The 24,626-nt window shown below is 38.8% G+C and overlaps 1 protein-coding gene across 1 annotated transcript; it reads left to right on the top strand.

Annotated features, from left to right (window-relative positions):
• The first annotated feature begins 20,318 nt into the window (after window positions 1-20,318).
• Window positions 20,319-24,352, top strand: LOC124163694 (transcription factor Adf-1-like). Its single transcript, XM_046540761.1, has 4 exons — window positions 20,319-20,582; window positions 21,926-22,085; window positions 23,025-23,267; window positions 23,722-24,352. Exons 1-4 carry the CDS (start codon window positions 20,420-20,422, stop codon window positions 23,912-23,914), a joined length of 759 nt encoding a protein of 252 aa, XP_046396717.1. The 5' UTR covers window positions 20,319-20,419; the 3' UTR covers window positions 23,915-24,352.
• Window positions 24,353-24,626: the final 274 nt, after the last annotated feature.

The following is a 24,626-nucleotide window of genomic DNA, read 5'->3' as shown; positions in this document are numbered from 1 at the left end:
CCCTCTGAATGCCTCTCGTAATTAATAGACGACCGCTAAACTGTACGGAAGGACTATCTAGTCCTAAACTCGCCAGCAAAGAGACAAAACTATTATTATTGTCTCCTTAGCGCCTTTAATGGCACCAGGGTAATGTCAGCACCGGGTTTCTCTCCACCCTTCCTTTCCTGTAATTTATTATCACGCAAATGACCTAAGCCTTCGCTCGCCTCCGTCAAATATCAACCTACCCCCTTATATACAGGCTGAAACAATGTGAAAATGGGTGAGACTGCTCTTTCGTAGAGTTGATACTTGCTCAAAGCTATAGTTTAGTTAAGATCAAATATTAATTTTTTGAGACAGTTAAAACAGTATATTTTCTTCCAAGCTTAATTATTCAATGTCTTTAAAAATTCAGAGTATTAAATAAAATGTTAAAAAGGCTGGATACCAAAAAAAAACCGTTTTCATGGTAACTGCAAAATGCATTCAAAAAAATGTTTGCGTTGCAATATCTCAGAAACTAAGGAGTTGCGAACCCATGTTTATTGACAAAATATGCTAAAAAATTGTCTCCCCTACCACCTCCTGAAGTATTTCAGGTTCCGCTTGGAACAACGAGTGTATAATAAGAAGGGGTCGAGTTAAAGGAGTGCCAACCATAATTTCTAGTGTTTTAAGATGTTCACATTTTAAATATTTGGTTTAATCACATATATCAATCCTACATAATATCTAATATCAATATAAGCAATCAGTTAAGCTACCAAGGTGGCATTTCTCCTTGTAGAAATTTGTTGACTAAACTAAAAACTTAATTTCCACAGTAGGTCGGTAGCTTAACTGGCTAAAGCACTCGGAGGATCCGGGTTCAAATCCCGGTCAAGGCGAATGATTTTTTTTCTCTGTGTAATTTTTGCACATAAGGCACTCTGTTAACCCGGCCCCATTATATTACCCCCTTAATGACCGACTCTTTTTTTTAGAAACGAACGAATCGCATCCTTCCCACGGTTCTTAGGGTTAAAAGGGGTTGGATGATAGGGGGAGGGGGAACATTTTGATCCTTCCATTATGTTCCAACCTTTCCAACTCTTCGAGCTCTTCTTCGCCTGCTTAAAGCCTTCCGATTTTTACGAGCCCCGACTTTTGCTCGCTTCCCTCGCCTTTTTAATGACCGGCCTGATATAGAGAGCTCACCGCTCAATAAGGCCGCACTTCTGCAGCGGAGCCATCATCATTATTATCCTCAATGGTTTGCCGCCGCCTCTTGCTAAGCCCTCTCCTTTTTCCCACTGGCGGTGCGATAAAGAGGGTCCGGCGAGGGGGTTGAATATGGTCAGTGGCGCCGACTCCATGGGGCCTGAGGGGGCCCGAGCCCCCTCAAAGTTTCGTTAGGGGGGGCGGAGCCCCCTCAATAATTCAAGATAATAATAAGTTATTTTATGCTTGGTGAAATCACAAAAATATATTGGTATTTTTTATTTCCCATGTTTGACGATAGTTACCTTTTAAAATGCATTCAACAATGTGCTAAAACAAATAATTAGAAGACAGTAAGCAGGTTAACTGAAAACAAGTGGTGTGAATTATGAAAGTGTCACGGTGCTGCGACACACTTTGAATATAAACTCTTCCCGGGGCAAGACCCCCGATATGGGCCCCCCCAATATTTTTTATAAGTCGGCGCCCCTGAATATGGTCAGATGATTGGCTCTACAAGGAGGAGTAAATTATGTGCCACAAGTCCTTGCGCCTTGCAGTGCGTGGTATACTCAATAAGACTATGGTTAGGGTGCCTTCACAGTTCTGCGTAGCGTCGACGCAACGAGAGCTCCCGCCCCGCCAGCAAATTTTGGCCTTCATATGCCTTGCCTACACTACAGACTTAACTTAAGTGACTTCACTTGAGTCTAATCTTAAGTGTGGTGCGGTAGCTTTAAGTCGACTTCAGCGCCGTGATTGTTTGTCTCGGAACAGTGATGTTGACAGAAGAAGATCTACTCTGAAATATATGTATATTCTAAATTTTTCAAGTAATCTAAGCCTAGCGCGCAGCCTCAGAGTCTCAAGCGGTCCCACTCTAATTCGTTTAACATCTCCGTAACGCTTTCTGTACTCCTGTAGGAGTTTTTGACGAAGCGCTCAGCTTTCCTTAGTATTTTCATTAAGTTCATGGATTACGTCCTTCTGTGCCGGGTATATCGCTGTACGTTCAAGGTGTGGCCGGACGAGTGCGAAATAGCACCTCTCTTTTCCTTTTTTATCCGAAAACCTTCCTACTTATACGCTTGACGAATCATAGCAGGGCTCTGCCAAAAATATTTCATGTATATGTTCCCGGGTTATAGGGATAATTAAACTTTTTTAAGAAAAGCGATTCTGTATTATTTTTCTGTAACAGAAGCAGCAGGTCCTCACGGTAGTTGTGACGTCCGTTGGATAATCGCAAATCTGTGCACCGCACAACTGTGCAACTCGTTTCCTGGGAAACTTGATTAGAAGAAAATAGCTATTGGAAAAAGTGAAGGTCGTTGTCGACTAAAAGATTTTGCAGGGAGACAGTCATGCGTACAATTATAAAAAATTCCATTCCTGAAAAAAGGTCGATGAGTCACTTTTACTTAAGAAAATGGAAAAAAATAACGAGTATTATCATCATAAATACTTTTATATTTGACTAAAAAGTATACTTACCCTAGTAAAAAAGACGTTTCCACGCTGGTTGAAAGGAATGCGATAGTGGAAATGAAGGGTGAGAAATCTTATAGTCTATCTGATACTCAATATACGGGAGCGATTTCCAATTGCTCCATTAAATTGCGGTAGGAAGCGGTCCACTGAAACAGAGGAATGTTTAGAGTTTCCCAGCGGAAGAGTAACTCGTAGCGATGTTGCCTTCTCTATTGCCGCAATGCGGCAAAAAAAAACGCTTCGAAGCATCTTGAACGAATATTACAAAAGAGGCTCAAGTAGTTCTTAAAAGTATTACTCAAGTAGGCCTCAAGTATTAGTCAAGTAGGTCTCTAAATGTGTTGTTACCCCCCGCGCATTTGAATGGGTTTACAAAATCGCCACTCGCGTCGCTGACGGACAAAGTTAAGCGAGCTTCACGGGGAAATTAGGTAAAATTAGGACTTTTAATATAAGACACTGTCTCAGGCGTTATTTTGTGGAATTGCTTCATTATTGAATAAAATAAAATAACTTTGTTTTATTCCACACTTTATTTTCCCCGTCATCAATGTTCCTTCCCACCCCCTCTCCTTTTTCGGTTCCCCCCCCCCCTTCCACCCACGATTACCTGTTTAAGAGCATGCCACCCATCCAATTGTACCTGATGATAATACTAGATATTGAAACCCGGGTCGTGCTATTTAAAATAAAGTGTGGAATAAAACCAAGTTATTTTATTTTATTCAAAAATTAGGACTATCTATCATAATTTACATTTATGATGATATGATTTATCAAATTCATAACTCGCCAATGCTATTCCTCGCATTTGCAAAGACCTTACTTTAAAATATTGCATAATAAAAAAGTGGATCGCATTGCACCCATTACCGCACCGCGGATATTTCTGAAAGCCGATTAAAATGCGACCGAAGTGGCAACAGAAATCAGCATTCTATGGGATGGAATTGGGCCTCCTGTATGAAGTCTCCTTGGTATCGTGTGTGTGGCGTTCTATTTATTTCGGACACGAGTTGATAACCAATTTGACCGAGTCGTTTCTTGCCTGAAATCTTTCAGGTAGTGGGAGACCTAACTCTTTGCTGCTATCATGCAACGCACATTCCCCAACATTAAATTTGGTCTCCTAAATTTGATCCCCGTCATACTATTTCTTATATTTGTTTCATTTTCCCACGGATTGTAGATTGAAAAATTTTAAAACAAACGGAAAATTTCTCCCATCTCTCAGTTTCTAAAGCCATTGATTTTAAATCCACTAGTTGTAATATTATGCATGCTAAATCAAAGAGTTTATTCTTTGAAAATTTTCAAGGTGTGATATTTCTGGAAGCATTGCCCTTATATGTTGGCAGCGCCTCGTGGTGTCGGAGTCAACTCGACGTTGGACCTAATGCTAGTCATGTCGAGCCAGCCTCGACGTTAAACCGCAAAGGACAAAATCGATTACGCGATTGTTGCGCGTTTTGTGGTGTGACTGAAAGAATATGTCATTAATTAATCCAGTTCCTAAAAAGTCAAGGTACTCCAAGTAAAGGTGTTGTGATCAGGGCTTTGGGTTGGTTTGAAATGTTTCCAAAGCTCGCTTTCAATGAAATCGTTAACTGTGAAGTTTTTCATTTTTAAGTTTTGAAGGCTTGTTGCTTTCCCTGGACCACCTGCAGATCAACAGGAAGAATTCTGACACGCGAAAAACTCCAACAACGAGGATTTTCTCGCAGCAATATTAACCATAATCCTGTCACGAAACAGGAATTAGACATGTCGGCAGATATATGGAAAAGCATGCAGCTGCACCATAGTGCAAGTTTCGGATTGTGGCTTAAACGTGAGCAAAAGGCTCACTTTCACAAACGATGTGTCTTGATTTACGGAACGCGCTCGTGATATAACGTGCACTTATTCTTCGACTTAAGCACGTGAACACAAACTCATTATCTTTATTCGAGAGAGCCAGCGAAACTTGCCAGACAGCGAGACAGCTCTAAAGACTCGGCTCCATACGTTCTCCACGGATAATGGCACGACGCGAAGCATGCACCTGAGCCTTTTGTCTGCTACATCGCAACTCCATCTTTTTGACGAGTTTATGCCTTCTCTCCCGACTTGAATAGTATCCACGTTTCCCTCCAACCTTATCTCCCATTCTGAACGCGAGAAGAAAAATATACTATCCTCCACGAAAAAAATAAGAGAAGCGAACCAGCCGCAACCAAACAAAATACTAACAATAAATTTCAGTCTGCTATCGCATCGGAAACAAGTTAAGTGTGAGAACTGAGTCATTAAATTGATATGAAAGATTCGATAAGGAGAGGTAAGCGTGGTATAACAAGCCGTTCGGAAAGATCGTAAGTATGGGTGGAAATTCGAAGGGATACAATGAAGAGAGTTCACGGCATATCCCAAGTTTATCGGAGTGGAGGAGGGTGTATTTCACATATCTAATCGTTCGTTATTTATTGGTTAGCGATTCGATAGCGATTCCAAAGGGTCGTGATCCGTGGGCGTTTGCGGAATCGTTCGATATTGCTCACGTTTCTTTGCCGCGGCGCGGCGCACAGTGGTCCCAAATCGAAAAAAGCTGGCCAAAAGTCGTTTTTTCGAAAATTTTCAAGGAATTTTTGAACCTTATTTTCGGATTCTACAGGATATGGTCTACAAAATACACTACTAAGTTAGTATTTTTGTTCATCAGAGCGGCTGCAGTGATCCGTCAAACATGGAGCATTCACCGTAAAAATCACAGTTGCGTGAAATCGGTCGATTTTGAGGAAGTTCAGCGTCATGCAGGACAACCTTTACGCGATATATTTGGCCAAAATCATTTTTAACTACAAATATAAACATTATTACATAGTGAGAAATAAATTTTATTCGGATTTTACTATTTTTACTATTTTATATATATTTTGTAACTTTTAGTGTTTTTTACCCGAATTTTCAAATAAAATGTACAATATCGTTTAGAAAGGCACGTGAATGCACGGTGTCTTTTGCACCAATACAAAGGGAAAAGTATATGCAACGCAGTAGTGAAGAAAATTTTTGCTACTAGTTGCTACTCCGACCTCAGCATTGATTTAACTGTAATGATGCAATGCGCTGACGCGGGCGGCGGCCTGGCTGGCGCGTGGTAGGGCTCGAGGAAATCCAGTATTTATGGGTGTTATTCAACATTGTTGGATATTTTATTTCTACAAAAAATATTTACCCAATGAATAAACATCTCTTGTCATACGTAGAACGTTTTATCATTAATAGTTTCCATTTGACCTTACCTTTTATTTACGCGTGCCCATGCTGTCATAAAAATTGCTTAAGGACTCGAGCGGAAGGATATATTTATGGAACGAAAGTTCGCAGATGTGCTTATAGTATAGTAAGTAAAACATGAATGCATTCAAAACAAAAAAGAATCCCTCAAATGCTACTCCACCCTTTCCTTCCGTTAGACGGGTTAGTTTTCGCCCTCACGCGGCACATTGTCCCTCTGTCGCCTCCTTAGCGGCCTCCTCAACCACATGCAGGGCAAACGACGGCCGAAAAGGCCTAGGCTATTGATTGCGCCCATCGGGAAAACACAACCACCGCTCTCTGTACACTTGTTATGAATTGCACTTTGGCCACCGGGGATGAGCGGAGTAAGCCTTTTCACCTTTCAAATGTGATATTTCCTCGAAAATGGAGATAATAGCATCGAGAACCTCACACTGTGGAACCCACAAATTACTTCCAGACATCGCTTGCCCGAAAATTTCTCGCCAAAACTCAGTTTTACTCAGATTTTGCCAAACGAAAGACGTGAAAGTTAGTTTCCTCAAGCGTGAAGATCGAGTCTTGATAAAGTCGAGTATCCTCGAACTTTTTAAAGAAGACTTGTGGGGTTGAAGAAGAGTGCCCATAGTGTTTTAGTTCGATAACTCTGAAAATTTTCACGCGCCTTGAGATGCATGAAAAATTTCTTGAAAGTGGAAAAGGGTCCGTATCGTTTAAAAACCAATACTTATTGGATTGCTGGAGCAACAAGTTAGAGTTAGATGAGAACGTTAATTCAAAAGTTATCCTAAACAAATTGCGGAGAAGTGTTTTTTCTCTCAAATTATCTTCGCCGGTGGAAGGAAAGAAAAAGAAATGACAGGTTTTTTAGAAGAAAGTTCGCTGACTGCCTAAATGAGAAGTTGAAATTTCCTCCGCCTTTATTTAAACAATTTGAGAAGTCCAGTGAAAGGGCCTAGAGAAGGAAAACGGAGGGTCTTAGAGCTAGCACATCGCCAGTAGAGCATCCATGAGTTATCGAAGCAAAGGTGATGAGTTCGTGGCGAAAATAATAAATGAGGTGACAACAACCACTCTCTCAAGAGCGCGGCGAGTGTTATCAAATTGGAGAGCCAAGGATGTGAGGCAAAGTAAAATCTCCCACGAAGAAGCCCTTTCCATGATCGTTTCTGGCAATTTCACGAAACATCAGTACTTGCTCCTCAATAAGACGGACATCTAAAGAAGCTGCCCTTCCTATTGTCCACTTGTCCGAGGAGGCAATGGAGGCGAGGAATAAGGACATAAGAAGATTCAGGGAGCACCATGCAAGGAAATTTTCCTGGATAGCAACGAATGAAGACCTGTTTAAAAGATTACTCCTAACTTCAGATGCAATGATATCAAGTATTTCTAAGGCTCAAAGAAGGAAATTACTTCAATTACCAGTCGAGGTTTACCAGAAGTTTATTAATCCCGAGGTTTACCCGAGGTTTATTAATCCTGGAAGAATTGAAGGGATGACGACTGTGATGAGGATTTGTCGGATAGTGATCATGAATGTATTTAAAATTTTTTCGTAACAATGACTGAGAAAGATAAGGAGAAATGTTAACTTATTTTTTTGATAATTAAAAAAGCCCAAATTAATGGAAAATCTCATTTAATTTTTCGCACCAAATCATGTGCTCGTTAAATTGATGCCTCACTTCGTAAAGAGCTTATTGCAAGCGTATCAATAAATTTGGCGTTTAACTTGAGTTATAGGAGTTATGAAATATTGTTTATAACTCAAACTTTATGCTTCACGACCCCTTATTATATATATATATATTTTTTTTAGATCACGAGATGTGGGTCAATTGTAAATATTATTTATTTTTTCCAAACTTTGCCAACGTTTCGGACATTATATTTGTCCATCCTCAGGGCTTTAAGTCTGATGTTGTTTTGGAAAAAATAAATAATATTTACAATTGACCCACATCTCGTGATCTAAAAAAAATATATATATTGTTTATAACATTTCAATGATTGTAATAATGCCTCCGTTGAAACTTGTGAAATACGGAACCCCGTTTAAAATTGCTTCCAAATCCATTGGCACGTTACAAGGAACTATAAAATTGTCTACCTAATTAGAATTAGATATTATAATTTTTAAACAATTAATGCAGTTCAATAATATTAATAATATACTTATAATATAAATTTCCAATTAATATTAACTTATTTTTCGTATCAAATACGATCAAACATATGAGAAAGTAGAAAATGTTCTCTTGGTTCATTCAAAATAAGTTGTTCAAAATTTGTCCAAAAATAAACAATGCAGTCATTTTATATGCATTTATGCATGTTTTAAATAACTAATTCAGTTTTATGATATGTATAATTTTAATTTACTATCACCAGTATAATCTCAAATTCCAATGTTAAAAAAATTAATTGTTTAAACAAAATGTGAAATAGCAATAAGATTATTGCAAATACATAAAAAATAGTTATAAATTCAGAATAAGCGGGTCAAAAACAATAAGAATAGACCTTTAGGTCAAATATATACATAATAACAACGGCGTAATTAATTTTGTCCAGCTTTTTTCGATTTGGGACCACTGTGCGGCGCCTCCTTCCTTGTTCCTTCCTGCCCTTCCCCTCCTGCGGGCAGAGGAAAAAAGCTAGCGCTTAGAATCCCTGCCCCAGGAGTGCAACCCGCGAGCCCGCCCTAGGTGTCTCGTTTCCACCGTAAGGAGTGGCCGAAACATGGCCGTGTGTAGTATTTTCTTGGTGCGAAGTCCTACGGGAACAATTTTCTCCCCGGTATTTATACCGTACGCAGGCTCAGCTTTACGTGTGTAGATTATCCGCCTCTTCAGCGGGATCGCTTGTGCGTTAAAACGCAAGAAGGGGAAAAATGGCGCAAACGAGTGTAAAGGGACAATGCTACCGTTACAGTGTAAGGGAAGGAGGCCGTTCCCGTGAATTGAGCCGTTTAACCCAATCGCCTCTAAATTTTTCATGGAAATTTCGCACCTAAACCCCTTTTTCATTTTTATAAAAAAATTTAATATACAAAATGTTTTATCAATATGAAATTTTATGATAAGGTTCATATCGATGACTAAGTTCTAACAATACGAGTCTCTAAAAGAGCAACTTTTCCCAATTAAAAACCCAAAGTTTATAAAAATGAAAAAGAAGCATTGATTTGCAAACAAAGAGTAGTTTTTTGCTTGTATTTTATTTTTCTAAATGTTATTACACTTTGTTTAAAATAACTGTATCCAACCGACCGAATTTGAGATATGAGTTAAAACTTAGTCATTGATATATTATTTTGTAATAAGATAGCTTATCCTTGTTTTGGTAAGTTATATTATTTTTAATATAATCTTCCTCCATTATTTATAAATAATTTTAAAATTCAATAGCGACAATCACGGAAATATTCCATAAAGTATGAAATAAAATATGGAAAATAGTATCGGCTGGCGAATCGCCGGATATTTACCGAATTGGGTTCAGTGATCTCAGAGACCTCTAGATTGCACTCTCAACACTACTTTCTCATCACGTCAACTTCGTAGTTATTATATGGCCCGTGAAAGCAATAAAAAAACTCCTATTTTAAATACTCTCAGACACCCTTGTAATATCCATAAAAAGCTGTTTTCTGAAGCTATTATTTTGACCCCTGACGTCATTATACGTAGGTGCTGATGTGGTAGTATTCAGACTCTGATTTCGATACGAGAAAATTTAGGACTTGTCCTACCTCTAGGTGCATGTAAGGAGGAATATAAGGTAGAGTGTCAAGGGAGACCGGTCCCCCCCCCCCGAATTGAGGATCAATAAACACCATCGACGCCATTATAGGTTTATAGGTGATAAGTGATGATGTGGTCGGATTCAGACTCCGATTTGGCTTCTGGAAAATTTAGGACTTCCCCACCTCCAGTTGTATGTGAGGGAGAATATGAGGATGAAAGTCATAGGGGCCTGGTACCCCCCGAAATGAGGATCTATAAACACCGCTAACGTCATAATAAGTGATGATGTGATAGGATTCGAACTCCGACTTGGATTCGAGAAAATTTAGGACTTGTCCCAATTCTATTTGTATAGTAGGAGAATTATGAGGGCGAAAGTCGATGGGGTTTGCCCTCCCCGAAGTTATGATTATATAATAAACACCACTGACGTGATTGCAAGTAATAATGTGATAGGGTTCGAACTCGAATTTAGGACTTGTCTCACCTCTATTTGTATGTTAGGAGAATTATGAGGGCGAAGGTTAATGGGGTCTGCCCTCCCCTAGATTATGATAAATAAACACCACTGACGTCATTATAAGTAATGATGTGATAGGATTCGAACTCAGATTTGAGAAAATTTAGGAACTGTCCAACGTCTAGTTTTCCTTAAAAATTAAGTTGTTTTCGATACGACCATCCTCGCGTGCGTGTGGAAGTCAGCTGTACGAATCTGTCGGCGGAAGGTTTGTGTAAGGGAAATCCACCACTCGGAAGAAGTCTGTTGAGCTCTTCCGCAAGATAAGGTCGTGGCACATCCGGGCGCCCGTGCTCTGGGGACGAAGAGATTCCGGCAGGCGAGGTGAGGCGCGGGTGCGGAAGTGGAAGGCTGCAGGCGGCGCGGAACACTCATCCAGGGCGTGGGAAGAAGGATGCACTCGATAGACTCGTTCGATGGATCGATTAATCGAAATAAAAATCGGTGCTCAGGGCATTAAGGCTTTTTTTACTATGGTTTTCTAGAATTGCAGAAGATTACAGTTTAAAATGACCCAAAAATAAGTAATAATGTTGTAAATAACACATTCAATGCATTATTATATGAAATATATATTGGGAAGATACCAGCGGCAACGCTAGCGAGAACGAAATTCTACGATGTGATGCCTTGTGTTTGCACTTGTGTTTTTCCTACAGTTTACAATTTTTTCGTGTTTAAGATTTATTGCAGCGCAGATTTTGTGTAGTTGATTCACGTGTTTCAAACGTATATAATTTATAGAAAAGATGCGCATTTAATTGCTGATAAAGTTAGTTTACAACAAAATGTCTTTTCTCCGAGTTGTGGGTAATCGAAGTAGTTGATCGAAATAGATATATATATACCTACAATAGATCATCCAAAATGTAATACATAAAAGTTACCATATTTTTGTAATTGTGCCCCAAGAATATTTTTTTCAAATTTGATCTTTTTTATCTTTTTTAGAAATGTTAAAAAATTGCTCAATAAAATATTGTGGGCCAATTGCAACAAATGACAATTTTAGAAAAGGTAACCTATTCATGTAAAAAAATCAATTCAGTTAATAGTAAGCTTAAAAATTTAAAGACTATTCATCATTAGAATGTTTTCTCAAAATAAATAGTGTTTCTGATGGTGTAATTTGCAAAACAATAGGTAATCCCATGGGTTTACTCGCTTTGTTGTTTGTCGTTTTGTCCAAGTCAAATATACATAGCTGTTCCGCGATGCATCTGCCGAAGAGACCACTAGATCACAGGGATCTATTCTATAAACACTCCACTTTTGAATAACTTACACTTTATAAATCTACCAATAACGTTTTCTGAAACAATTACCTTTCAGCTTGATTAAACGATAGATTTGAGCGGGTATCACCAATACGATTGCACAATATCACCCATTTTGAGATCAATTGTTTATGGTAACTACTATCGCACATATTTGTCCAACCTTAATTATTTAATGTCCTTAAAAATCCAGAATATTAAATAAAATATTGAAAAGGTTGGATAAACAAGAGGAGCCGTTTTCATGGTTACTGCACAGTTCATACGAAAAAATGTTTGCTTGGTCATAGCTCAGTGCGACCCAATGCTATGGTATGGTATGGTATTTGGAGGAGGCGACCGACAGCTGAGGTTATTTGCGCCATCGGGGAAGGGTATGGAAGGAAGGGTGGAGAGAAACCAGGCGCCGGCATTTGCCTGATAGGCGCCAAGGGGACCACGGCTTAACGTCCCATCCGACGGACGGAGTGTTGCGCTTGAAATGTTCTCCACATAACAGTCAAGTAGGGATCGGGCAATCTCTGAAAATTCTCTGCCACTGCCGGGATTTGAACCCGAGCCCGCCGGGTGGGAAGCCAACTCTAGCCAGCACACCAACCCGATTCCCGACCCAGTGCTTATGGGCAAAAGTGATTAAAATTGTCTCCCAACTCCTAAAGTATTGCAGATTCCTCCTGAAACACCCTGTATACAGGCTGACTTATTGAAATTCATGGTTTTCAAATTCGTGCGAATGGACCACAAAAGATAATTTAGGTTTTTATCAGTTTAGGCAACCAGAGCACCTCCCAAGCACTCCCGAAGGAAAATGGTTACGTACCTGCACAGAGCTGAGAATGTGCAAAACGTCGAAACCTATCGACAAGATTTCCATGGAGGAAAATAGATACCTACTGTCATCACTCGTAATTGGTAGGTATTGATGCATTCGATCAACAGCATCCCAGATACTGTCGCATACTCTTCGGTTTAGGGGCCTAAGAGGGGTTATGTTTGACCCACTCGAGACAATATCGATGATGTCACTGTCAGGATACTAAGCAGCGGCGTTAGAGATCTTTAAGCGCTTTAAACAGCATTAAGGTTGTGCCATCAGAGGTCGAAGTTTCCTCTCTTGGAATTATCTTGGGCTATTCAAACACCACCACCCTTCCCAAAATCCGTCTAATTGTAAGACCTATTTAATTCTATTTATATTCATGCAAATTTCTGATCATCTTTGGACGTCAAGGCAACAGTCGAGCTTCTGATTAAAAGGGTGCCATTGGGTCCCGAGAGTTTCCCAAATCAACGCTCTTAACCAATTTACTTAGGCTTAAATGATCGTTGACCAATGCGAAAAGATGAATTCAGCAACCCGCACATAGGAAAGCCTTACGATAAGTGTCTCATTAAGAAGTCGGGGAGATTATGTCATATTATCAGGACCAAAAATATCTCCGATATCCAGTATAAGAACTTCAAGCTTCACTTCGTGCAAGTTATTTATGCTGATAATCATATTCGTACTTTTCCCCTAAACTTCAATATTTGTGTATTTTTCAACGCTAAGCGGCATCATTATGTAAATACACATCGCATTATTTCCGTTTGTTTTTGTTACATTATTGTGTGAACCAAGTTACGTATTTCACTAATAATTATTTATAAAAAAACATGTATAACTTGTTTCACTCAAAAATGCCACAAAAACAAACGAGAAAGCTATGATGTTAATATAGCTGATGATGCCGCTAAGAGATAAAGCTTTTTTTTACAAATATTAAAGTCAAGTGAAAAAGCACGATAATAACAATGAATATCCAATATTCAGATATAAATATCCAGCTAATATCAGCATGCATGAATGAGAGTATGAAGAGCAATCATTTCATTTTTTTGACGCACTACATATCCTTTAGAGACCGGATGTGGCTATCATGCAGATGAGGTTGGTCATCCGTTTCATCCTGAGAGCTACTCAACGAGAAAATTGCTGAGCTTTCAACATCGCAAAAGCAGGCATCCAATGGACAATTAATACCCCCCAACCCCTTTCTTAAATGTTCTTTTCAAACCGAAGCATTTTTAATCTCAGGACGGCCGGTAATGAACGGAAGCAATTGATTGGATGGGTCGATATAATAATGGTATATCGTGTACAGAAGTTTGCTGCAATTATCTCCCACTATTTTTTGCATCACGACGAACACTTGCGATACATATTCGCCTCGGGGTCGTCCAAATAAATAAATGCAAGGATAAAGCTGCACGAAATACATTGGCTGTCTTTCCTTAATCTTGAGCTGACACAGAAACTGCCTCCTCCAATCAAGATGTCTTAATTCAAGCAACGCGGTTTCCGAAGACTGTACGGAGCGGTGTAAAATGATGTAATTACGGGCAATTCGCCCGGGCATGACTAACATCATCGATTAACTTTAACAATGAGGTGCATCACACATCTTTTTTGAGCTTGGTCGTCCATTCTTCAGCTGAGAATGAGATTTGACTGAGAAGAAATGAGAGCTTGAACTGAGAGAGAAATGTTTAGTTATTCGTTTCACGCATTTCATTTAATAGGATTTTTCTCTATACTTTTTTTAAATACTAACCGCGTCAGAAACTAGATTTTATCTATCTAAACATTTAACTAAGTCTACCTGAAAATATATAATATCAGTGAAACTATCAACATGTTTCAATAAAAGATCTGAGGAATAGGAAGAATTTTCAATATTCAAATCTGGTTCTGTAACCTGAATGATTTGTCACCGGTTTCCTAACTGGGTAATACTTTTAATCCCATTTTCACCTTCTTAAACCTTCATAGGTCCCTTGAAGACTAAGCTAAAAATTATTTCCTCGGGCGACAACAACCTTCAACTCCTTTCTTAGAGTATGTTTTTATACCAAAGCCATTATTTCGAAAGACGGCAGTTGCTCAAGCTTAAAATAACATAAGATCCCACCTCAACTACTTATGGCCGAAAATGTATTTATTTATATATTAGATAGTTCATCACATACAATATTACCGCGAATTTACAGATAACAGTAGCATGATATTAATGATTATAAATGATGCGTGTAAGATGTAAGCAGAAACAAAACATGAGTAAAGATTACAAAAATACAAATTAAAAAAAAATCATCGAAAATATAACAGGAGAATAATGATTTTTAACGGTGTTAATGGTTTAATGGTTTTAAAAGGAAATAACTAGCTTAGTTTTTTAACAAATATGTGGGACATGGAAAGATTGATGGAAAAGTCACATAAGAGCAGGAAAGGATCGACATTATCTGGTTATGAAGAGAGGAGAATATTACTTATACTTATCCAATATTACTTACCAATTTGTATATTGCAGTCGTAGAGAGTTATGAAGTGAGGAGAGGCGACAGGGAACAGGGAATGTTTGATAAGAGAAAGTCTGGGGATAGGCGAGTGGAGAACAGAATGGGAACGAATGGATGGCTAGGGACTCGGAAATTAACGAAGGAAAGTAATTCGGGTAAATCAATATTCGTATTGAGAAGGTTGTAAACTAATTTTAAATAAGCTTTTCTGTTTGATTGGTGAGATTCGGGATGCCAAGGGAAGATTAAATGGAATCAGTTGGCATTACGCGGAAATGAGGAGCTCAATATTTTACAATCCTGGCAAAGAAACGTGTTTGACTGTTAAAGGCAGCTAGGTTATTTGGGGCAGAAATGGACCAATTCGGAGAGTAATATGAAGGGCTATGGTCTGAAAGATTTATGAGTGGCGGTAAAGAAGACTAAAATGTGACATTGCTTTATTTATAATCAATTGCACAGTAATAAAAATAATCACCAACAGATTTGGGCGTTACTTGGTGGAACGATGAAATATTCATGGTGAAACAAAAACACAGTACTATTCCACAAAATTTATTTAAGCTGTCCACTAGTTTCGACGTTTACACCGTCATTATCAGGCTCAGTTAGTCTTGATAATGACGGTGTAAACGTCGAAACTAGTAGACAGCTTAAATAAATTTTGTGGAATAGTACTATGTTTTTGTTTCGCCATGAAAAATAATCACTTTTAAAGGTCATATGCGGAAGTACAGGGAAGACTGAAAGCTTTTAATGGAAGAGTTATGCGAAATATATGGTTGAAAAGGAAGGAAGGAGAAATAATAACTGAGGTTGTAATCATTGTCTATGAGGATACCAGTCGTAAGTTTATTTTTAAAATGTGAATACGAATTGCTTTAAGGTATGAATCTTAAAAGTTTAAAGACTATCGATCGCCACGACGTTATTCCTCCATAAAAGTGATCCACAATTGTAAATTGAAGAGATAAAAGATTTTACGAGGTTTTGAATCCCATCATATTATTTAGGAACAAAATGCACACGAGTCATAAGACCTAACGGAACCGAAGAAAAAAATCCGATGCCCACGGTGATTCTACCAAAGGATGCTGAACGAACCAGCTTCTGTTCTCCCATAATAAGAGCTCTTACACCAATTACTGTATCTCATCCATCATCCTCGAAATTAAAGATCCGCTCACTCTGATTCGGAACGGAAAAAATCTTTTTTAATAAGCCTAAACCCTTTCGTGATGCCTTGTAAGGAAATAAAAAAATGGACCCTTGGACATTAAACGGCAACCATTGAAACGAATTTAATGCTGCTACCGAACGCGAGAATGAGCAATTATGTGGACAGAACAAGACCCAGGAGGGCCAATGGACAAACTACGTAAAAAAAACCAAATGCCCTAGCTTGCTAATGGTGAAGGGAACTTATAATTGGAGTGAGAGGCTGAGTAAAAAAAATGGTGGAGAATTTTAAGCAAGCTCCGAACGGGCAAGGGTGTATTAAGTATGTAGGTGCGTTCGAATCAAAATGAAATAAACGAAAGTAGCAGGTACGAACGAAAAAAACGTTGGGTGGAGGTAATGGACAATGGTTGAAGACATTAAGCAGGGAGACTAAAAAATCACGCTTAGATGCCTTTATAATGGAACGAGCACAGTGGAGAAAACAAGGGTTGATATGATAATTTTGGTAAAAAGAAAAGGCAGTAGTGCGTTCAAAAGATTCGTTGGACAGAAGAAAGAGCACTAAGTGGCTACTTGAAAGAATGGAAGGTGGAATAAAACAGGAAGGCGATCATAAAAACGATTTTACACCTAAGAATAGAGGGTCCGATCATATGCACTGAAAGAGAGACTAAATAACCGTTCGAAAAAGGAACTAGTGTGAGAGGAGTTACACGCGGTAGAACAAAAACCCTTTTTGAACAAAAAAACATGTAAAAAATAACTGATTTCTAATCACACGTAACTACTTCGATGAAAAAAAATATATACGCATATTGATGATCCTTGGTATTTTATTTAAATTCTCATTGTCATATATTTATTTCCATTAAGAAATGTATGAGAAAAACTAAAATGGGGAAAAGACAGAATCGGTTGTTTGTGCTACTTGCTGAATAAGGAAAAATAACTGAAAAGAATACGTAATTAGGCTAGTTTTTAGTTAAACACTTCGGAGGTTCAAAAGATTCGTAGGACATAAGAACGAGCACAAAGGAACTACATATAAGAATGAAAGATGGAAATAAAACGGGCTGGCGATACCAAAAATGATTTCAGTCCAACGAACACAGTGTCCGATCAAATGCACTTAAAGAGAGACTAAATAATCGTTCAAAGAAGGAAATCACGTTAGGAGAGCCTCAATTGATTGGGCAATACCACTCTTGGTACAAAAACATGGTAAAAAATAACATATTTCTACTCATGCCCCAGTACTTCGATGAAAAATTTATTTACGGACCTAAATGATCCTTAGTATTTTGCTGAAATTTTCATCGATTTATTTCAATTAAGAGATTCATGAGAAAAACAAATAAATGGGGAAAGGATATTATCGTATGTTATTGTAAATTGCTGAGTAGAGAGATTTGATTGAAAGGAATACGTCATTAGTGCGAACCTTTTGTTAAACACTTCGGAGGCACCGAGAAAATAAATATCGTGACATATTTCAAGCGAATAATTTGATTCCACTTAAGCATATTGGAGAAATAAATGTTTGAATCCACATATAACAATAATTTCTAAAATTTCAGGCGAGTGAGATTTACAATGTATCAGCATTGACTCTTTGTCCTCACCATTATTTGATAGATCGACAAATTGCCATCATCTGTATCTTCACAGGTATCTATACTACTTGAAAAATGAAAGGAAACACTTGAAAAACTTAAGATTCTTTTGCATGAAAGGTCGATACGATAAATTTGTCAGCGTTACGAAGCTACCACAACAATCACCATTGTCAGACCGTTACTTACATCTTAACAATTACTCTTTAGAAAATGTTTCTGGTAGGAATTCTGAAAACAAAGTCAAGGATAATTTGAGAGACTCTACGAAATGCAATGGTATGGACGATTAATACAAAATCCAGGAATCTTATCGTTCGACCTCCTATGTTTACTTGAGCGCAGAGTGAAATATAGGTTGAACCTACGGTGATAAATATACTTTCTATCACCTTGGGCTGAACCTACTAAACAGATTCAGAGAGGACGTGTCTGCAGATGACATGAAAACTATATATACGAGTACTTCGTACTTCACTTAACGTCGAATTAAGAGATCTTAAGAGGAATATACTGCAGAACAGAGAGATTTATGATGTCGTTCTTTCCCAGGACTATCACGGATAGTAACATGTGTGGCATCAATATAATAAATCGGTGCACTCGATTGGTCAACCAAATGCATGTATTTTTTAATTATTTTTCCTTTTTCTGGTTTGTTCTTGTTGGTCCTTGTTTTACTTTTCGGCACTCAACTAGTTTTATAGATCTACATGGATATTTATCCAATTCCTAATTTGTATTTTGTTGCATGGTTATGGTGATCTTGCATGGAGGAATGCATGATCGGTGAGAGCTCACACCGCCTGCTGGAATGTTTTATGGCCAATTTTTTCGATGGCTACGAAAACGTAGCATATTGTATGCGGCATGTTGATGTATAATACCCCCCAGGGGCGCAGCTAGGAATTAAAGGGGGCTTTTAGGCACAACTCATACTGGGGAGTTAGGAGGTATGGAATACCCGCCGGAGGAAGCGGGAGGAGCCGGGGCCCTCCCCCAGAAGAAAATTAAGATAAATGGTTAAAAATGGTGAGTTTTACGACGTTGTGAGGAATATTTTATAATCCTTATATTATTCTATAAGTAATATTAATCCTATTAAGTAAAATGTATTAAACTTAAAAATTTCTCTGAGCTATGGGGGGGGGGTATATCCCCCAAAACCCCTCCTCGCTGCGCTACTGATACCCCCTGCCAAACACCATTGAGGTGCCCTCAGGGTATTTTGTAGACGTAGAAATTGTGAGGGACGCGGTCATATTTCCGCTGTCCCACTCCCGTTACCGAGAAGCATCCCCTTGGGACCTGAAGGGCTGAAGAAAGGAAGGGATTATAAGGTATGGATAGTTTGCGTGAGGTCTGACTGCGGTTTATCCCCAACAATTCCACAAAAACCTCCGTATTTCTGCGGCCGTTGTCTGCTGTTCATAGATTCGTGTAAGTAAAGGTGGCGGGTATCGGGTTGGTGTAGTGGCTAGTGTTGGCTTCCCACCCGGTGTGCCCGGGTTCAAATCCCGGCAGCGGCAGAGAATTTTCAGAGACTGCCCAGTCCCTGCTTGAATGTTGTGTGGAGGACATTTCAAGCGCAACACTCCGTCCGTCGGACGTTAAGCCGTGATCCCCTTGGTGCCTTTCGTTAAGAGCAGGCTAATGCCGACCCCAGGTTTCTCTCCACCCTTCCTTACCTACCCATCCCTCATGGCGAAAATGACCACAGCTGTCGGTCGCCTCCTCCAAATACCATACCATACCAGTAAAGGTGGGAAGAGCTTGCTAAGTTAATTTCCTCAACAATTTAAACTTATTACTACCAAATATTGACGAAATATCCTCATATTCTCGATAAGCAATGAGAACTTATTAATTCAGATTCATTCCCTCGTATTTAAACAAAAGCCGTCGTATTTGTTTACCAAGGCCTTCTAGAGATATATCACCCCACCTCACCCAAGTGGCATAAAAGGTGAGAGGCTTATTTTTTTTTTAACAAAAAATTGCAAAATTTCGCCGATACATGTGATGTTCGAGCGAGGCACTTTTCAGAAGTCAGACCTCTTGACATAGAAATGGCCCCCTGACAATCGGTCGTTAAAATCCATTTTTATCCCCTGATAATTAATTCTTTGAGCGAGAGTAGTTCGGAGAGCCACGGTGGATTCCTACGTTGCCAATGTTAAAGCCAAGGGTGCCTAATATAACAATAAAGATTGTTGAGAAAGTTGACTGCGATCACCGTGAACGTTGCGCATCGCGTATTTCTTCCGTCTGTCGTCCGCAGCAGAGGCTCCTCGACAATAGCTATACCTAATAATTCTCATGTTCAACGCCGATTTTATAGGTGATAGTAAATTCAATTTCTTAACGTCAACGCCCACATGTCTATTTTGACGTGAAAGGCCATAACGAAGAGACAGATGAATCGATAATGTTTACGATTTAAATCCGCGCATCAAAATGCAGCATGAATTTAAATCGTCCTAGAGATCTTGTCGCGTAGTTAAACGAAAAATGGCGGCAGTCTTTCACTTGGCTATCCTCTCTCCTTCATAGATTCCTTTAACTCGACGACGCGGCGTCATCGGGCGACTGCTAGTCGCCGACGACATGCCCCTATGCATTCATCGCGCGAGTACCGTTACGGGATCGCGGTCGCCCCGTCGCCAAGAGCCCACCCCTACACAAGTGCGCATGCGCACGAGGGAAGCCGCGCGACTCGTGTCGCCAGTCGCAGCGGCTGGGCTGCATTGAGTAGCGCTGCACGTGCTCGTCGCCATGTCTCGCACGCCAGCTTCGTTCACCGGCGATGAAGATGCAACTCTGTGCGAATTGGTTGGGCAGCACCCTTGCTTGTTCGATCAGAAAGATCCAGACTACAAGGACATACTCATCCGGGACAACGCATGGGAGGAAATCGCAACTGCCCTTGATAAGAAAAGTAAGAATGAATGTTTATTACCTTCTAATGTAATGATACTGTCATGGAATGATTCTTTTTCGCCACCATGAAGTGGACATAACTTCACGTAATACGAAACAGTAATAATCACTTGATGCGTACCTTTGTGGAAATTGTTTATAGTGAAACAGAGTTGGTCTAATATCTACAATTTAAATTTTTCTAATTGTTCCGGGTTTCAAAAAGTCTTACAACGTCTTCAATGGTAGAGTTTTTACTCCTGGAAACGTTGGTAGAACAATTCCTGCGTATCATACGCCGGAAAAACTTATGTTCTTCACAATTTTGTGATATGTGCTAACCTATGTGCCCATAAATAGTTTTTTCAGGCTTGATCTGGTGGAATTTTAAAATATTAGAAAATTAAATGTTTGCGGCAATTTTCCTCAAATACGATACTTTTACTTCGTTACCGATTTCAGCACATTTTGCATTGCCTTGAATTGAGGCTCTGACATCGGTCGTGAAGTAGAATTTAAGTATCTGTGGTACATAGCTGGTAACTTTTAATTTCCTGACACGATGATAGCACACAACTTTGCTGAAATCTGGGTTTATTTGGAACACGGAAATTGAGGATTCTTAACAAAGTTGGTTTCGTTGTAAAGTATTTTGAGCCGGATCAGTTAATTACGCATTCATTCCATTACAGTAGAAACCGCGAACATATAGTGAAGTCGTAATGATGGACTGAGTGTAGGTTTGGCATATATCGATGGGAAAATTATCTTAATTGCTGCTGGTTACGTTAAAGGGTATATTAAGGTTTTCTCAAATAATAACGATTCCAGTTGAGTTACTCAGTTCAGGGTATTGTGAAACACCTGATGCTCTTCTTGAGTTTTCAGCCTTAGTTGCGTCGAGTTGGGTCAAATTAATTTGTTATGAATAAGGCTTAATGTATGTGGTGATGACTAACTCCCTCTAATTTGAATGGACTCAAGTCCCAAACAAAAATGGAAGTAGTTGTTGTGATTTAGGACTAGAAATCGTTTGCTAATTAATTACGTAGAGGTCAAGAAGTTTTTGTTAAAATTGCCAATTTTTGCTTGGAGCTTGACCCCATACATAGTCTACGCTTGTCTCGGTATGTCTGATCAGAAAAGGGCTTTCGATTTAAGAATAAAGCATAGCAAACGCTAACTTGTCCAGTACGGTACAAAATTTTGATGTCACGAAAAGACTTTGTTATTCTCTGAGGCATGACACCTAATTGAAAGCGTAAAAAACGCGTATGGTATCCAGTGAGCAGATATATTCATGTGTTGAGGATTTTAACTCTCTGATATTGCTTGTAAAAATGCCATTTTCTTACATTTCAGTGGATGCCTGCAAAAAGAGATGGAAGAACATCAGGGACGCGTACAACAGAAGTAAAAGAGAAAGGAAACGAGGAAATGGCTTCCTGTCACCAGCCAGATATACAAAATGGATGGTATCAGACGTTCTGTCGTTCTTAGAAAGCGTGACCAGCAATAACGAGTGAGTATCAACGCAATTGCAATCAACGAATATTAAAAATCTATGGCGGTTCAATGAAATGGAATAATAATGACATTTTGAATGATAGCTGTCTCGTATCCTCTGGAATTGGTCACAGCTGGAGTGATGTAACAAATTCATTTTCTTTCTCTGGGATAGCTATCGCTTCGATTATTTTTATGTGGGTTTCCGGAAGCTTCACGCAGTATTTGGAACAGGAAACCTTCCATCGGTAGCTCACGACTTTGCTATTACTCTCCGAAGGTGTAGTAGAACTACAAATAATAAAAGTAAAAGGAGCTATAACTGATGATTTCAGGATTAACTGTAGGAAAACTTTCCATTACTGAAAGTGGAAGAATAAGCTTTGTTAGTTTTACTGATATATTTGAAAAAAAAACATGACCCGGATTTCAAAACGTACCTGACGATGTAACTATGTTATGAAACCCGGGTCGTAGTCGCGTGCTGGTCGCGCCGAAGGCGCGATTTAAAGCTGTACCGATGAGCCTTCCCCTCTGAAAAAATTGAATAAACCTGTATAAAATTTGTATAAATTCTTATACATTGTAATGACAATTGCATTGGAATGTATACAAATTAATTGTTATGACAATGTATAAGAATGTATACAAATTTTATACAGGTTTATACAATTTTTTTCATGGGGGTTGGCTCACCGCAGCCAGCCAGTTTACAATGATCAATTTAAAAATGGCGCACATGCTCTGTTGTGGGTTTATTATGTCGCTCGTGTGAAATAGAAACTTATAACTAAAACATTTTAAATCAGAATTATTGTTTTTTTGTCCTTTTTTACAAATATATAAGTGAACGTAATAAAGTTTATTCTTTCGCTTTCCATATAAATATGAGCATTAAATGATCCATGATTACCACTCAATCACCTCATACTATCTATATAATTCTGTATTCTAGGTCTCAGAGGAACACTTCCACATCGACTGAACCCGTTGATCCACTTGCTACTGACTCAGAAGACATTTTAGAGGTGGCGCCGATAGTTGAAAAGCCAACAGTGGAGAGGAATCCAACTCCTCCGCCAATTATTCCATCAACCACTCGCACCCAGGCCGCGGAAAGCACGCCAATACCGCGGAAGAGAAGAAGAACAGATATTGCAACTGTTGAGGAAAGACTTTTCCGCATCGCCGAAGAAAGGTGAGATCAATTTTATCAAGTTACTTATTGGTACACGCACTGAAATAATGATACGGCCAGAAAGAGACTTTGTAATATCAAATGCTGGTGCATGTTTCTTAGTTCTTGCTGACGAATTTAGGAGATAATCTTCTCGCAATGCCCTATTCCAAACAAACTTGACCATTTTCTTCAAGAAAATAGGATTATGATCACGTAGTGTTAGTCTAAATTCTTAGATGGATCAACATGGCTGGTACAACTGATAGCATTAACAATTTATCTTTTTTTCTTCAATTGGATCCAATGAGAGAAAACACATCTATACTATTCCAAACAAAATTTCTTATTTTCGTCCTTAAAAATAAGATTATGATCACGTAGTGTTAGACTGAAGTCATAAATTGATCCACGTGGCGAGTGCAGTTGGTATCATTTAATATTAAAGACTCATCTTGTTTTTTTATTCCATTAGGTCCAACGAGAGGAAATACATTTTGGCAAAGTTGGGCATGAACTCGCCGAGGAATGAGGAGGACAGCACTGATGTGTTTTTCAAGAGCATCGCAATGACGGTTAAAGCTTTGCCTCCGTCTCTGATGCGAGAAGCGAAAAGAAAGATACTTGACGTGGTCATGGAGCTAGAGGAGCGAGCTCAGACAGGTTAAATTAAATTAAAGTAAGCACTTGAATTGGTACAGAACTCTTGTGCATACCGCACTTCTACTGCTACTTGTACTTTTCCGGGCGATTTGAAATGTCCGGTCCATCAAAAGGTGACTACTATGTGGCCAACGAGACCCAAGCTACATAGTTCATTTTTGCAACTCATCTCCTGATAGTTTAAGAGACGAATTTTTATGGTTGAATGAAGACAGTGTTATATGGAACGAAGTTGTTAACTCTAACCATTCGAGGATAAGACTGACTGTTCTTCGTTTATTTGTAAATGTTTTTGTGCATCAGTATTATGACCTCATTTTGTATTAAAATAATGCAAACCCAAAATAAAAAGCGTTTAATTCTTGATAACACAGGAAACAAATCTCACGCTGGTTCTTTAACTTTGAAGAGGTGACTGTATAATGAAACTAAGAGCAAGTGATACCTACTATATTGCTCAAATCAAGGAATTCCCAAAAATCAAATTATCCCTACTTTCTTTTCATAAAAGATCTATTATCGATCGATCGCTTATAATGGCAGCTAAAGATAGCGGTGTACATAACCTCATCACCTTTAATGAAAACATATAATGAGAACCATTGCTCATAAAAGTTTTTGTATTGTCAAAATAGCGATACCTACATTTTCTTCCACCTCTGAGAGAATGATTATTCATTTTAGCGTTACGGCTCATTTTTCATTGTCATCAATCAG

This window comes from Ischnura elegans, chromosome 8 (genome assembly GCF_921293095.1).
Source record: "Ischnura elegans chromosome 8, ioIscEleg1.1, whole genome shotgun sequence".
Lineage (NCBI taxonomy): Eukaryota > Metazoa > Arthropoda > Insecta > Odonata > Coenagrionidae > Ischnura > Ischnura elegans.
This window is presented reverse-complemented; position numbering and strand designations above follow the sequence as displayed.